Source organism: Arachis hypogaea, chromosome 11 (assembly GCF_003086295.3).
Source record: "Arachis hypogaea cultivar Tifrunner chromosome 11, arahy.Tifrunner.gnm2.J5K5, whole genome shotgun sequence".
Taxonomy (NCBI): Eukaryota; Viridiplantae; Streptophyta; class Magnoliopsida; order Fabales; family Fabaceae; genus Arachis; species Arachis hypogaea.
In genome coordinates, this window is record NC_092046.1 from 148020828 (window position 1) to 148037017 (window position 16190).

Genomic DNA, 16190 nt, shown 5'->3' on the forward strand with positions numbered 1-16190 from the left:
GAGAATATTTATGTGTTATTCGTTCTTAAACCCATGCATGTGTATTATATACGATAAGAACTAATTCGTCGTGAATTAAAATTTTATTTAAGAGTTTGTTTTTATCTAATAAATTTTTATATATATAAAATAAAATTTGAATTTTCGATATTTATTTAATTAAATTAATAAACTAATCACTAGATTAATACAGATTAATATTCCATGCATGTGTATTATTGTTCATATATATATTGCAAACTTTTTAACCAAATTCGTTTTTAATGTTTCAATTTGTTTCATTATTTGATAATGTGAATTGATTATTTTTAAAGTAAATATTGTAAATATCTGAAACCTAAATTAATTGATGAGGCAAGAAAGTCTCATTGACCCATACTCTCTCTCTCTCTCTCTCGTTATCCAAAAGCAATGACTTTCTAATCTTAGCAAACCGCCTCTTCTCCCTATAAAGACCTTCCACCTTGCATTGCCTTCTTGTGCTCCAAGCCTTTATCTCACTCTCTCTCTACTTTAAACATAAATCAACTCAATTAGTTACTACTATAATTAAGTAAATAATAATGTACGTTACATGTAGATTTTGAGCGAGATCAGAGTTGCATTAAATAATTAAGTCGCTTTGACATTATATTTAATTGAGACATTTTGTGCAACGTCACATTATTAGCCAAAAGGAGATTGATGAAGAATTTTCTTTAAAAATAAAAGATCAGAATTCTTGTTATATCATTAACCAAAATTTTTAGAAAAAAAAAACTCAAAATTTTTAGATATATGATGACATTGGTTGGAAAGATGTAAATAATATATATCATTAACCAAAACTTTTAGAAAAAAAAAACTCAAAATAATAACTTATATATGTTTTATACATTTAATATTTTAAAAATATACTAAGAATGTACGGTCAAAAATATTATTTATATATTAAATTAATTATTAAAATTAACTATTAATATATTTATATATAAATATAAATATACATATAATTTAATTTATTTTTAATATATATTTTATATTAATAATTATTTTAGTAATTGATTTTAATATATACATAAGATAATCCACAAAACATACATATACCCTTAACCAAACCCTGCCTTGTAAATATTATTTATAGGGCTGCGGAAACAAAAATGGAATTTTGGTAAAAAAGGTTGGAGACAGCCTTGATTATACGTTAAAGGATGACATAAGGGAAGAAAAAGAGTAGACATGCATTGGCAATTGGCGTTGGCATTCTGCATTCATATCTCTCATCTTAGCTTTTATATCTCTTTAAAAAAACAGGTTAAATTTACATCAAAATTAATAATAAAATTAGATATAAAATATATTAAAAATAAATTAAATTATATATATTTATATATAAATATATAAAATACAATTTTGATATTAGTTATAACGTGTTTGTAATAATTTTGTTTCTGAAAAAAATTTAATAAATAATAAAATTTATTAATACTTTTTTTTTTGTCTGCCCAGATTCGAACTTTCAAGACACTCATTTAACAGATGAGTAAGCTGACCACTCAATCAATACAAATTAGTTTTTTTCATTCTATATTTTTAATTATTAATTACTCACTACTAAATAAAAATAATAAATTCTATAACATATTTTTAACTTAAATTTTTAAATATTAATGACAAAAATAATAAATTGTTCTAATTCTATAGTATTTCTTATATGAGACCTCGTTTTTCGTGTAACCCTAACCGAGTCTCACTCTCTCTCTCTCTCAAATACATGCCTCTATATCTGTGTCATAATCTCAGACTTCTTCTTCAACCTCTCATTCCTTTCTCTCTCTCTATAGATTCTAGTAAGTAATATAAGGGATCGTCGCAGTTTCCAAAGACAGCAACATCTCACCAACTTGGGGAACCGGAACATAATATGGACTCTTCCTCTTCTTTCTCTCTCTCCAACCACTCTTCTTCCTCTCCTCTCTCCCTCTTCCACCCCTCCTTCACCGACGCCGCCGATGTCCGATCAACTAACCTCTCCATATTCACCGGGGTCCCCAAGTTCGAGGACTTCCTCGGTGCCTCCGCTGCAACTGCACCCACCGCCACAGCACCATGTGCACCACCGCCCCCGCCCCCGCCGCCGCCGCAGCTTGCTCGGTTCTCCACCGACAACAACGGCGTCGTATATGACTCTGAGCTGAAGACAACGATAACCGCCTGCTTCCCTGGCGGTTTCGGCGGCGGAGCTGCAACTGGCGCTGAACTGAGTCAGAGGCCATCTCCAAAGAAAACTGTGGACACCTTCGGCCAACGCACCTCCATCTACCGCGGAGTCACAAGGTTTATATATGAATCATATTTGCGTTTGCGTTATTCAAGGAAATAATAGAAAAAGAAAAAGAAATGTTTATTTGTGTTTGGTTATCAGACATAGATGGACAGGGAGATATGAAGCTCATCTATGGGATAACAGCTGCAGAAGGGAAGGGCAAAGTAGGAAAGGAAGACAAGGTAATAATATTATAAATATTATTATTATAACATTAACATTATTAAGCTTAGTTCATTAAATTCATCATCGTACTATTATCGCTATAAAAAATGTTTGGTAACAAAAAAAAATCAGGCAAAAACAGTCATAACTTGTCTTATTTAGCATTCATTAACTGTTGCGATAATTAATTAATATTAAATAAGACAAATTATAACTGTTTTTTTTTTTATCTAGCTATCGCTATATATGACCAGGTTTCACGTTTTATTTATTAATAATAACGGAAAAGAGAGGGGAGGGGGACTGTGTCTAACATGCGCGGGGGTTCACGGTGTCACCGGAATGTGGCGTTACGCTTCAAATCCCAACGCACAAAAAATTAAAAAATGTGAGAATTAACTAATGTTAAATAATTTAACATATTTAACAAGAATAAGAAAATAACAAAATGAGTGGCGGGACTAATATAATTTGACTAGTGGGATGATGATCATTATTGTTGCTACATAGTACATGCTAGTCTTGTGGCGAAGATTCTGACCGTGTTTTGGTTTTGTTTGTTTCTTTTGCGTGGCGAATGATTACTGACCGTGGATTCCTGTTCCTCATTATGCGTTCATTTCTCAGTTTATTTGGGTGAGTTCCCTTTTTTTTTATAAACTTTGACCACATGATGCATTTTGATTTACTTTACTGTGCTCAAGTGTGAAGTATATTCCCCCCACCCTCCCGTGTATTGAGATTCAGATTCTTGTCTAAGTTGAATGATTTTTCTCTAATAATGTAGGTGGCTATGACAAGGAAGAGAAAGCGGCCAGAGCTTATGATCTCGCTGCTCTCAAGTACTGGGGTCCAACCACTACCACCAACTTTCCGGTAACTACTTTACTATAATTAAGGATCCCCTTTCATTACACAACACCCCCCTCTTTTTTAATCATTTTTCTTTTTACATACAGGTTTCCAACTATGAGAAGGAGCTAGAGGAAATGAAGAACATGACAAGACAAGAGTTTGTTGCTTCTCTAAGAAGGTATTTAATAATTTATACTAATAATATATATTTCACATTATTTCTATTTATGAGATATAATTTATTTTGTTAATAGGAAGAGCAGTGGATTCTCTAGGGGGGCGTCTATATACAGAGGAGTGACTAGGTATAATATATCCTATCATATCTATCTATGCATCTTGTACTTTATGCGGCCACATTTAATTTGTGTGTGGGAAAATGATGAAATTGCATGCGTTGTTTAAGGCACCACCAGCATGGGCGATGGCAGGCAAGAATAGGCAGAGTAGCCGGAAACAAAGACCTGTACCTTGGCACTTTCAGTGAGTAGCATCCATAGTTGAAAACTGTTAAATGATAATATAATCAAATTTATTAAATTATTTAACGATTTTTAATTATTAAATTCACAGCCGTTTTCACTTTATTTAAATATGAAAATGTTTCGTAACTAAAGAAAATCAGTCAAAAAGAATCCTAACTTGTGTTATTTAACATTTATTAATTGTTGCGACAATTAATGGATGTAATAGTATTTTGAATTGACGATGTGAAAGAATGAACAGGCACGCAAGAAGAAGCTGCAGAGGCTTATGACATTGCAGCAATAAAATTCAGAGGACTCAACGCAGTCACCAACTTCGACATGAGTCGCTACGACGTCAAGAGCATTGCTAGCAGCACCCTTCCCATCGGCGGACTATCAAACAAGAACAAGAACTCCGCCGATGACCCTGTCGTCAGTCAACCACCACCACCACCACCGCCACCTTCAAGCTCCACCCTCAGCTTCGCCATTCCCATCAAACAAGACCCGTCCGCAGATTACTGGTCCATCATAGGCTACTCCAATAACACACAGCTGGAAAGTGCCAGGGGTACAACTGTAATTGCACCAGCAGCAACCTCTTTTCCTCGTCCCAACAACAATGGCAATGGCATGATGGACTTCTCCGCTGCCCCTTCAGCGGACGGATTCTTGAACGGAGGAGGGATCTTTGTTCATCATCATCAACAAGAGAGTGGTGGTGGTTCATCACCATCTTCGGGTGGTTCTTCAATCCCATTGGCAACGCCAATATTTACCTTAAATAGCAACAATAATTATGAGAACTGGATTGGGCCAACACTGCACACATTCCAAGCTCATGCAAAACCCAGTCTCTTTCAAACGCCAATATTTGGAATGGAATGAGATCATGCACGGCTACACTTCAAAATGAGAGAATGAGAATCTGTGCATAATATAATGATGAAATCCTCCAAAGAAAGAAAGAAGGACTTGATTCAGTACTGACGAATCATAATTCGCTATAACTCTGCTGACACTCCTACTAACACACAGTTTCTTTCTTTATGTCTTGCATTTTCTTTTAATCGTTTTCGCCTTTAGCTTTTCTTAGTTCCTTGTTAATATACTGACATGATTTATGAGTATAATGGGAAAAATATTTGCTTTTGCTTCGTGAAACCACTCATCAACATTCAACACTATCTACCAATATTCTTGGACTAGTTGTTACACTGCCATAATTAATCGATTTCTTCAAGTAGGGTCACATTCACGTGTTGATGCTGCAAATTTGCAGTTTTTGATCGATTTCAAACCCATCCTCTTTCGGCACCGCTTGTTTCACCTACTAGATTATAGCTGTTGGATTGTCTAGTCAATATAAACTAAAATTGCTAGTTTTCAAACTTTTCTCAATAAATAATACAATAATATACCATTGTTATTCCATTTGAGCATAAAGTTATGTTCAATTTTATAGTGTTTATTACTTAATATTTAATTTTTCTCTAATTTATTTTTATATTTTAAATTAAGGTGAATTCTACCATGTCTTCTCTAAAATAAAGGATAAATTACCCCTTGTGATATATACAATGATTATTGATAAATTATCTTTCAACCAGAGTTCCAACAAAGTTCGAATGAGATCGTCAAATCTAATTGCTATCTCTAATACGATCGCTAGAAAATCCTAAAAATGAGAGAGTTAAAAAACTGATAGAAATTTCTGATATATTAATTAAAAATGATGGTAATTGGTGTGTGAAAGGAGTTTTTTTTTTTTATCTTTAATTACTCTTAAATTATTTTTCAATCATTATTTAGATAATAAAAATCCTAAGATAGGTAATTATTGACTCATTGTTTTTATGACTAACTAATATTTTGGTTTATTTTTGTTATATAGTTATACAAGGCTATGAGGGTTGGTTATCTGAAAAGAAGTATCATTGTTGATCTGGCTGAATTCTAAGAAAAATACTAGGAAGAAAGTCTTAGGAAGGAGAGAGCTGAAAGTGTGTTCGTTGAAATGAGAAATTGAAAGCATATGAACAAGTTTAAAATCCTAACCTAATTGATTGGAAATGATGATTGGATTTGAGAGGAATTATGGTTTTAAAATTGAAGAAGATGTGTATTTAGTGCGAATTATAAAAATAACACTACTATCAAGTTTCAAGAAAAACATCGCGTCAATTGAAAAGAAAAGAAAAGATAACGTGAATCTTAAAACTCTGATAGAAGAATAATTTATGAATAATTTACCCTCTATTTTAGAAAAAGTAGAGTAGAATTCACCTTAAATTAAATATTTTTTTAATAAGTTAGACATCATCTTTATTTTAAGTATCATAGCAATTGCGTAATATTATAAAGAATTAACTAATGATATGGTCAATGTCCATATATACTATAATTCATGGCTATGCTATAACTCGAAAGGAGGGGGATGTATACGTAATAATTAGTATTTAGTACCATATATATGGTTACATGAGAAAGGTGAACTCACACGGGCCACTAATTATTAGGGAGCTAAGATTTTGACCAAAAGTTGGATAATCGAAATTCAAAAGCCAAAGAAAAAAACAGTGTAAGTAGCTAGTAGTAGAAATCATCATACACATAGGACAGAAAACAAAAACCATAGAATATATATCATATCATATCATATTTTGCTAAGTGTTCTCAACTTTTTCTAGATGGTCCCTCTCTTGCATTCTAGCTATAGTTTACAACTGGACATACATATTATTAGTTTTAGAGACTCGGTTCAAAAATTTAAAGAGAAAAAAAGGAGGGAATAGAAACTAGAATTTAGAATGAAGGAAAGGATCCGAAAAAAATAAAAAGGAAAAAAAGAAAATGTCTTTTCTTGTCTGATATTAAACCACATGTAGCTTTCGGCGCTTATTAGATGGTTCCCCACCATCTTTGACCATTGAAGACATTGAAGTACCAAAGTACTGAAAATGGAATGAAGGTGCATGGACACATATAACTTGTTGTTTCCTCCGACAAAGTCCAACATTAATTCCAGCCCCTTCATCTATCTGACCATGCATATGTATCTGCCTTCCATCTTTCGTTTTACCCCCAAACCATAACCAAAAGAGAGAGAATATTACTCCAATGATTTGCTTTCGGACTTCACAGAAACTGCCAACCATATATGTTTTGGCCTATATATTATATTATATGATAGCAAAATTTTTAAATGTACTCGGAACATTGGTATTTCAGTCATTTTAATAGTTGATTTCAATTAATATATATGTACTAGAAATCTCTGATACGGGTAGTGAGATGGATCAGAAGCTTGCAAGACGAGGCGGTTGTTGGATTGTCTGACTGAAACGGCGTGGGTGGTACCTGCAAAGATACTCTGACGTATTGTTGTCAAACTCTCGAGTTAACTCGTAAATTCGTACGAGTTTAGATATGGAATCAAGTTGATTCGGGCATAGACTCTATCCTGAGTAAACTCGGCTAGACTCGGTCAAACTCGTGAGTCTAGGACCGAGTTAGCAAGTTTGTGTTTTTCTTCATTTTTACTCAAAAAAGCGTCATTTTGAAACAAAAAAATACTTTATTTTATTAGGGTTACGATAACACTCCCAAAGAATGAAAGAAAACTCACTCACAACTATCTGCATCGTTTCTCTCAAATCTCACTTTCTCCATGTTCTGCCGCAGTTTCCGTTTCCCGTCGAGCTGCCGTTATTCGCCTGCGTCTGCTACCTCTGCTCTGATTTGCGCCATTGTCTTTGTGAATTTTACCTATGTTGCCCTCTACTTTGTATTTCTTCACATCTCCAATATCCGCAACTCCATCGTGCTATCACCGTTCACGAGTTCGACAACTTCTCCTACAGTCCTATCTCTGCTCTGGTTTGCACCGTCGTGAAATCCATGACTATTTGTCGCCGTCGTTTCATGCTGCTGTTGCATCCTCACCACCGTTGCCTGCTGCACCCTTGTCTTCGATCTGCTGTTCTTGGGACTTTGCCCCTTCTTTTCTTCTGTATCCTCTATTTTTTATATGCCTTTTATCCTTTCTTTGAGTCTTTGATTCTTGATTTAGTTTTTTTTTTCTTTTTAAATTTTATTGCTTCTAATTTTAGCCTATTGTTTATCGTTTATGTTAGATTGTCAGATGGTTCATCCATTCATGGCTGATTAGTAATTAATTATTTTGATTAGAGTTAATTTGATTATTTGATATTGTTCAATGTTCAATTAAAGATTTAGTATTATACATTTAGAATTTTTAATTTTGTGTGTTCTATGTTATATTTGTATAAGAATAATTATAGAGGATTTGAAGGTGTATTTTAAAGTATTTGTTATAATGTATGCTATTATTTTTAATTTATTATGTGCTTTAAGATTGATATTATTAATTTTGAAGGGTTAGAATTGAGTAAATATACATTAAGTATGATATATATAAACTTCATAACAAGTGAACTCGTACGAGTCTACGAATTAACTCGCGAGTCAAATCTAGGTCAGCTTCACGAGTTTACTTAGACTCGCGAGTTTGACATCCTTGCTCTGACGCCTAAGTCAGAATAGATCTGAAAATTATATGTGAGTGGAATGAGTAATGTAGTTGAGGAAGTCCTTAACCCCCTTTATACAGTTTGCGGTCGTTATCTTATTTTATCTTGTTGGTTAAGATAAGATGACGTGAATATTTGAATTCAAATGTTGGTTAGAAATTATAAGGCCAGTTTGAACCGCGAAAGAGGTCGAGGTCCAGGTAGTCGGATCGAAAGTTGTTCCGAGTTGAGAGACCCAAAAACTTAGTCCGTAACGATGTATTATATGTATTATTTATATATAATATAGAATTTAGTTAACATGTATTTTAAAAATTTAAAATATAATTTTTAAGGAAAATATAAAAAACATAAAATAAAACCACAAATTAAACGCGCACTTATTTTTTCCATGCATTTATTAAAATAAAAACTTAAAAACTTTCAGTAACTTGAACAAAATATCTATCTTTGATATAAAATTTGTTTCATTCTTTATCAATAATCCGAAGGTAAGCCATATTGAAATTGAGACAATTAATTTTCTACTTTACTTACATATAATTTTTTCTAAAAAAATTATCCATATTTTTCTTAAAACATTTATTGAATATGGAAGAATAATATAGAATCGTTGGTCGCTCTCCGAATATATAGTTGAAGGAGTAGCTTTATACGATTCATAGATTGCTGAGATCGATCGGGTGGCAAGCTTCTAGTAATGAATTCCCATCACACGCATTTTCTTAACTATCAGATCATGTACTCACAAATTAACCTTCATCGTATCATTCACATGCTTGGCAATATAATGTGGCATCTAATCAATGTCGTTAATTTTGTCACATCATTTCATTTGCCATTATTTTCGAGAAAGTATATTAATCAACTCTATATACCATTAAGTGGTTAATCTAGTAACAAATTTTTTAAAAAACCTAATTTTAAAATTTTAAAAAGAGGAGTGATAAGGGGTCAGCAATTTTTGTGTTTTGTAACCATCAATTGGCCATTAATAGTGTTTTTAATGGTGTGAGATTACATCTAATGGTGAAAAATCACTCACTTTTTTTTTCAATGGTTAAGTACTGGCCACAAAACACAAAAGTTGCTGGCCCCCTAGACTTTCTCTTTCAGAAAATAGGTTTGCGCTAAAAAGAACACGCATGCTACTACTCCCATCTATAGCGCTGCAATGCTGCAACCTTCCCTCCAACCCCTCTTGCCGCGACATCGCGCCCTTCCTCTCCAAGTCATGTTGCTGTACCACTAAGTCTCCCCTTTCCTACTTTTCCCGCTGCAATGCCACATCCTCTCTTCCAACCCTTCTCGCATTGCCCGCCTCTCCTACAACCCTTCTCGTCGCGATGCCAGTCGACTGCCGGTGTTATGCCACCATGGTCCATGACACACGAGAGAGTGATTACTACTGCTGTTAATGCCACATACAATGTTCTTCTTTTCGTAGGTTTTAGATATTTTTTTACTAGTTTTAGATATGTCTTTTTTATATATTTTGGATATTTGTTTTTATTTGATTTTAGATATTTTTTTTTTAGAATTTGGGTATTTCTTTTCATTTGGTTTTGTATGTTTCTCGTGATAATTTGAATTCACATTCTCTTCAAAGAGAAAATTCAAGAAAAAGGACTCGACCAACAGTGATGGACCGCAGACAATTATGAGCGACGGACTGTGGTGGGCGACACAGATGACTTCTGAGCAAGGAGGCGGTGAACAATTGTTATTCATTATAAATCAACTTGCATCACTAGAATCTTCACGAAGAGTGTTGAAGTTAAAATGGTCAAAAGAGAAGCAAAGTTTTAGTTGAATACAATAATCATCAATTTGCTAGATATTGCTAGAAGCTAACATGTTGGAATTTTGAAATTTTTTTAAGAACATTCAAGAGAGTAGTATAACTACAATATTCTACAACATTGAAGAAATTCAAAATCAAATTGAATTGAAATTGGAGGCCAAGCAACCTAAATTAGAAGATTATGGAAACTACATGAATTCAAGTTGAAGGAAGATTCATGAAGATAACTCATAGCATGGTAGTAATTACAAAATTGATTTGTGATTCATAAATTATTATTTTTAGTAGGAAACATTGCCTATATAAAGGCACATATGTCATGTGTATTGTATGTGTGTTCCATAAATAAAATGAATATGTTTTGAAATATTAGAAACTCTCTCCTTAGTATTATGAGTGTTGGTGAGTTTGAGAGGTAAAAAAATATGATAGTGTTACTTATGTGAGTGAGTGATCTTGGAGCCAATTAAGTGTGGGTATTTTACTAACAATTGGTATCAGAGCTAGTTAATCCAGCGCCTGGTGTTTGAGAGTTTGTGAGGTGTGGGAGAGTTCTCACATAATTGTTTTTTCATAGAGTCGGTATAGCAAACACCTTCAATATTGTGTGGTCTGGTCCCAAGTTAACTGGAAAACTTGATTATAGTTATTGGGAGACTTTAATGTCTACCTATTTGAAGGCCCAGAACCTGTGAAATTTCATTGAACCAAGTTTGCAAGAAGGAGCAGATGCTGCCCAATAGAGGAGAGATCAATTGACGCTATCTCAAATTCATCAAGGAGTAGATTATAGGTGTTTGGCAAAATAGCAAATGCCAAAAGTGCAAAAGAAGCATGGAACATGTTGAAGCTATCATACAAAGGCGTAGATAAAGCTCAGAAAGCAAAGCTATAGTCTTTGAGAAGAGAATATGAAAGGTACGAGATGTCTAGCTCAGAAATTGTTGAGCAATATTTTACTCGTGTTACAGATCTTGTCAATAAAATGAGAGTTTATGGAGAAGATATGCCCGATAGCAAAGTGGTGGAGAAAATTCTTCGCACCATGCCGATGAAATATGACCATGTGGTGACTACAATACTAGAGTCTCACGATATGGACACCATGACGATTGCAGAGTTGCAAGGAATCATGGAAAGCCACATCAGCAGAATATTGGAGAAGTCAATAAAATCAACTGAGGAAGCCCTGAAAAGTCAAGTGAATTTAAACAATGTTGCAGAATCAAGTCATACACAAGTAGGACGAGGTCGTGGTTTTAATTTTCAAAGTAGAGGCAAAGGAAGTTTCAGAGGTAGAGGTCGTGGTAATTACAACCAAGGAAGTTATAATAATTTTACACCACCTAATCAAGGAAAATGTGGAACGAATTTCAGGCCTGTCAACCGAGGAAGAGGTCGAGGCAATTTTTATCAGGAAAGAACCAATTTCAACTACTTTCATTGTGAAAAGTATGGACGTAAAGCAGCAGATTGCAAATTTAAAATGCTGAATAACAATCAAGCACACATTGCAAAAAATCAGCATCAAAATATTGATGATAATCCGGGTACTCAAACTTTATTTTTTACAAGTAATTCATGTGCTGAAGATGAAAATATATGATACTTGGATAATACTTGCAGTAATCATATGTCTGGTAGAAAGGAGTTATTTTCTTCTCTAGATGATTCAGTTAAACTATTATTGAAGTTTGGTAATAGTACAAAGATCCCTATTGAAGGAAAAGGGTACATACCAATTAGATTGAAGGATGGTTCTCTGAGTTATATTTCTGATGTTTTCTATGCTCCTGAACTTGATTACAATTTATTGAGTATGGGGCAATTATCTGAGAAGGAATATAAGATGATAACTTATCATGGATATTGCACTGTGTTTGACAACAACAGAAGGTTCATAGATAAAGCAAAGATGACTTCCAACAGAATGTTTCCATTAAAAATTCAACATGTTAATCCCTCTTGCATGAGTTCTGTGATACTTGATGATAATTGGTTGTGGCATTTGCGGTTTGGGCATTTTCATTTTTTTGGCTTAAACTACTTGTCAAGAAAAGGACTTGTTTCTGGTCTACTACGGATTCATATTCCCAATTGTGTTTGTGAGATTTGTCAACTGGGAAAGAAGCACAGAGATCCATTTCCTATAGGAAAGTCATGGAGAGCCAGAAGATTACTTGAAATTGTGCATTCAGATCTCTGTTCTGTAGAAGTTCCAAGTAACGGTGGTAGCAGGTATTTTATCACTTTTGTTGATGATTTTAGTAGATATACATGGGTATACTTACTGAAGCAGAAATCGGAAGCATGTGATGTCTTTAAGACATTCAAGGCGTTTGTCAAAAAACAAAGTGGCTGTAAAATCAAAATTCTCAGAACAGACAGAGAAACAGAATATCTTGCGTGTTCAGAATACTTTAAACAACTCGGAATTCAACACCAACTATCAACTAAATACACTCCTTAACAAAATGGAGTTGCTGAAAGAAAGAACAGAACCATCATGGATATGGTCAGATGCATGCTTAAGTCAAAACAAATGCCTAAAGAATTTTGGGAAAAGGCAGTCGCAACAGCAGTTCATATTTTAAACAGGTGTCCAACAAAAAGTGTTCGTGATAAAACTTCAGAGGAAGCTTGGAGTGGAAAGCGGCCTTCCATTCATCATTTCAGAGTCTTTGGGTGTATTGCTTATGCCCACGTACCAGATCAATTAAGGAAGAAGTTAGATGATAAAGGCGAGAAGTGTATCTTTATTGGCTATATCACAGACTCAAAAGCATACAAGTTGTACAATCCAGAAACAAAGAAAGTAATCATCAGCAGAGACGTGACGTTCGACGAGAAAGACAACCTGACACAACCGAACAACCAGAATCATTAAGAAGACCTCAAAAAGAGCGGAGACTACCTGCGAGATTAGCAGATTATAAAGTAGGCAATGACAACGATCCGTCTGATAAAGAAATCATAAACTTTGCTCTATTTTCAGATTGTGAGCCATTGAACTTTGAAGAAGCCTCTAAAGACAACAATTGGAAGAAAGCAATGGATGAGGAGATTCATGCCATTGAGAAGAATGACACATGGGAGCTGACAGATTTACCAACAGATAAGAAGCCGATTGGAGTAAAGTGGATTTACAAAACTAAGTACAAACCCAACGGTGAAGTTGATTGTTTCAAAGCAAGATTAGTTGCTAAGGGATATAAGCAAAAGTCAGGTATCAATTATTTTGAAGTATTTGCTCCTGTTGCAAGATTAGACACTATTCGTATGATTATTTCACTCTCGGGTCAAAATAAGTGGAAGATATATCAAATGGATGTTAAATCTGCATTTCTAAATGGCACTTTAGAAGAAGAAGTGTATGTTGAGCAACTTGCAGGATATGAAGTTCTTGGAGAAGAAGATAAAGTTTACAAGTTGAAAAAAGCCTCGTACGGGTTAAAGCAAGCACCAAGAGTGTGGTACAAGAAGATTGATTCTTATTTTATTCAAAATGGTCTCAGAAGATGTCCGTTTGAACATACGCTTTATATCAAGTTCGTTGAACCTGGAGATATCTTGATAGTGTGTCTTTATGTTGATGATTTAATCTTTACTAGCAACAATTTGAAGATAATTACACAATTCAGGGAGGCTATGATAAAGCACTTTGAAATGACAGATATGGGCTTAATGTCTTACTTTCTTGGAATTGAAGTGGTTCAAAAAGATGATGGCATTTTCATTTCGCAGAAGAAATATGAAAATGATATTTTGAAGAAATTTCAGATGGAACATTCAAAGCCAGTTCCTACTCCAGTCGAAGAGAAGTTCAAGTTGCTGAGAGAAGATAAAGGGAGAGCAGTAAATTTCACATACTACAAAAACTTGATTGGAAGTCTGAGGTACTTAACTACGACTAGACCAGATATTGTATTTGGAGTTGGTTTGCTTAGCAGATTTATGGAGGATCCTTGTTCCAACCATTTGCAAGCGGCAAAAAGAATTCTTCGATATATCAAAGGTACTTTAAATGATGGTATTTATTATGAAAATACTAAAGAAGTAAATCTTGTTGGTTACACTGATAGTGATTGGGCTGGAGATATAGAAACAAGAAAAAGTACCTCAGGGTTTGTATTTCATCTTGGATCTAGTGTCATTTCATGGTCGTCAAAGAAACAACCAGTAGTAGCACTCTCTACAGCAGAAGCAGAATATATAGTAGCAGCAAGTTGTGCAACGCAAGCAGTTTAACTTAGAAGAATTCTTGAGGAATTGAACGAAAAACAAAGTACTCCAACAACAATATTTTGCGATAACAAGTCAGCTATTGCACTTTGCAAAAATCCAGTATTCCATGGAAGATCGAAGCATATTGATGTCTTTACAAAAGCATTGAAGAACAAGTTGCAGATATCTTTACAAAACCGTTGAAGACAAAATTATTTTACAAGTTGAAAAAGATGCTTGGAATGATTAATTCTGCAAGCTTGATTTAAGGGAGGCAATGTTATTCATTATAAATCAACTTGCATCACTAGAATCTTCATGAAGAGTGTTGAAGTCAAAATGGTCAAAGGAGAAGCAAAGTTTTATTTGAATACAATAATCATCAATTTGCTAGATATTGCTAGAAACATGTTGGAAGTTTGAAGATTTTTTAAGAACATTCAAGAGAGTAGTATAACTACAACATTCTACAACATTGAAGGAATTTAAAATCAAATTGAATTAAAAAAATTCAAAATCAAATTGAATTGAAATTGGAGGCCAAGCAACCTAAATTAAAAGATTATGGAAACTACATGAATGCAAGTTGAAGGAAGATTCATGAAGACAATTCATAGCATGGTAGTCATTACAAAATTGATTTGTGATTCATAAATTATTATTTTTAGTAGGAAACATTGCCTATATAAAGGCACATATGTCTTGTGTATTGTATGTGTGTTCCATAAATAAAATGAATATGTTTTGAAATATTAGAAACTCTTCTCTCCTTAGTATTATGAGTGTTGGTGAGTTTGAGAAGTAAAAAAATATTATAGTATTACTTATGTGAGTGAGTGATCTTGGAGCCAATTACGTGTGGGTATTTTACTAACAACAATGCAATTGCAGTGTGTGGATTTAGATTTTTTTTTCTTGTTGGTCTTCTCTTGCCATCTATATATTAGTTGATTGCAATTGGCTAGTATCCTGGTTGGTTATTTAGCAAAAGTTAAACATTATTGTTTCGGTAAAAATTCAGGTGCAGTTGACTTTACGTGAAGTTGATAACTGAGAGTCGTTAGATGATTTGACTGATCTGACTAAATTTTCATCTAATGACTTTCAACTATCAACTTCACGTAAAGTCGACTGCACCTGAGTTTTCACCTATTAGGCTATTATTCCTTCCTTTAAAATAATTACTCTATCGATCTCTAACTCCATTATTTGAGCTTAGGGAATAGTAGAGTCTAGGTCAGAGCTATAACAGTATGAAAATTGTGTGCATGTGTTGGCCTTGAATAATTAATTAAGATCTTGCTTGTTCACCTAATGCAGCCTTGGTCTACAAATTAAGAACGAAGCATAATTTTTTTCGGGTACCATACAATAAAAATCACGATTATACATTCATGTGAAAGGTACTCAAATTATAATTTTCTTATCTAATATAAATTCTATATCAGAGTCTAACAATACTTAATGTAAAAGCTAAGGCCTAATAAACGTATAATAATGTATGCGCCTAATAATCCAGCATAGTTGGTGTGAAACTTAGCTCAATGAACATCCGTAATAACAAATTTGCACCTAACTACTATTTGAAATGTTAATCTGTAATTAGTAATTATTTCTGACAACCTAGCTTATTATAATTTTGCGTTCAAACCAAGTTGACAGGCACATGCTAAATCTCGAAAAGGCTAAAGTTCCAAGTGGAACAAAATGATAGTCAAATGTAAAACTGCAAAAAGCTCCTCCCTTTCTTTTTCTTTGCCTTTTGTTTGTTAAATTTGTGTGTAGGGGACCTCATTTTTTGTTTTCTTTATTTGTGA

At 33.8% G+C, this 16190-nt stretch overlaps 1 protein-coding gene across 2 annotated transcripts; it reads left to right on the forward strand.

The window, feature by feature from the left end:
* The first annotated feature begins 1720 nt into the window (after positions 1–1720).
* LOC112723564 (AP2-like ethylene-responsive transcription factor AIL5) lies at positions 1721–4956 on the forward strand. Of its 2 annotated transcripts, XM_025774975.3 has the most exons (8): positions 1727–2316; positions 2405–2487; positions 3098–3106; positions 3258–3346; positions 3430–3503; positions 3580–3630; positions 3732–3808; positions 4052–4956. In XM_025774975.3, exons 1-8 carry the CDS (start codon positions 1904–1906, stop codon positions 4678–4680), a joined length of 1425 nt encoding a protein of 474 aa, XP_025630760.1. In that variant the 5' UTR covers positions 1727–1903; the 3' UTR covers positions 4681–4956. The 2 variants fall into 2 exon arrangements, with proteins under 2 accessions (XP_072063875.1, XP_025630760.1); XM_072207774.1 differs by lacking the exon at positions 3098–3106 and having other exon boundaries at positions 1721–2316.
* Positions 4957–16190: the final 11234 nt, after the last annotated feature.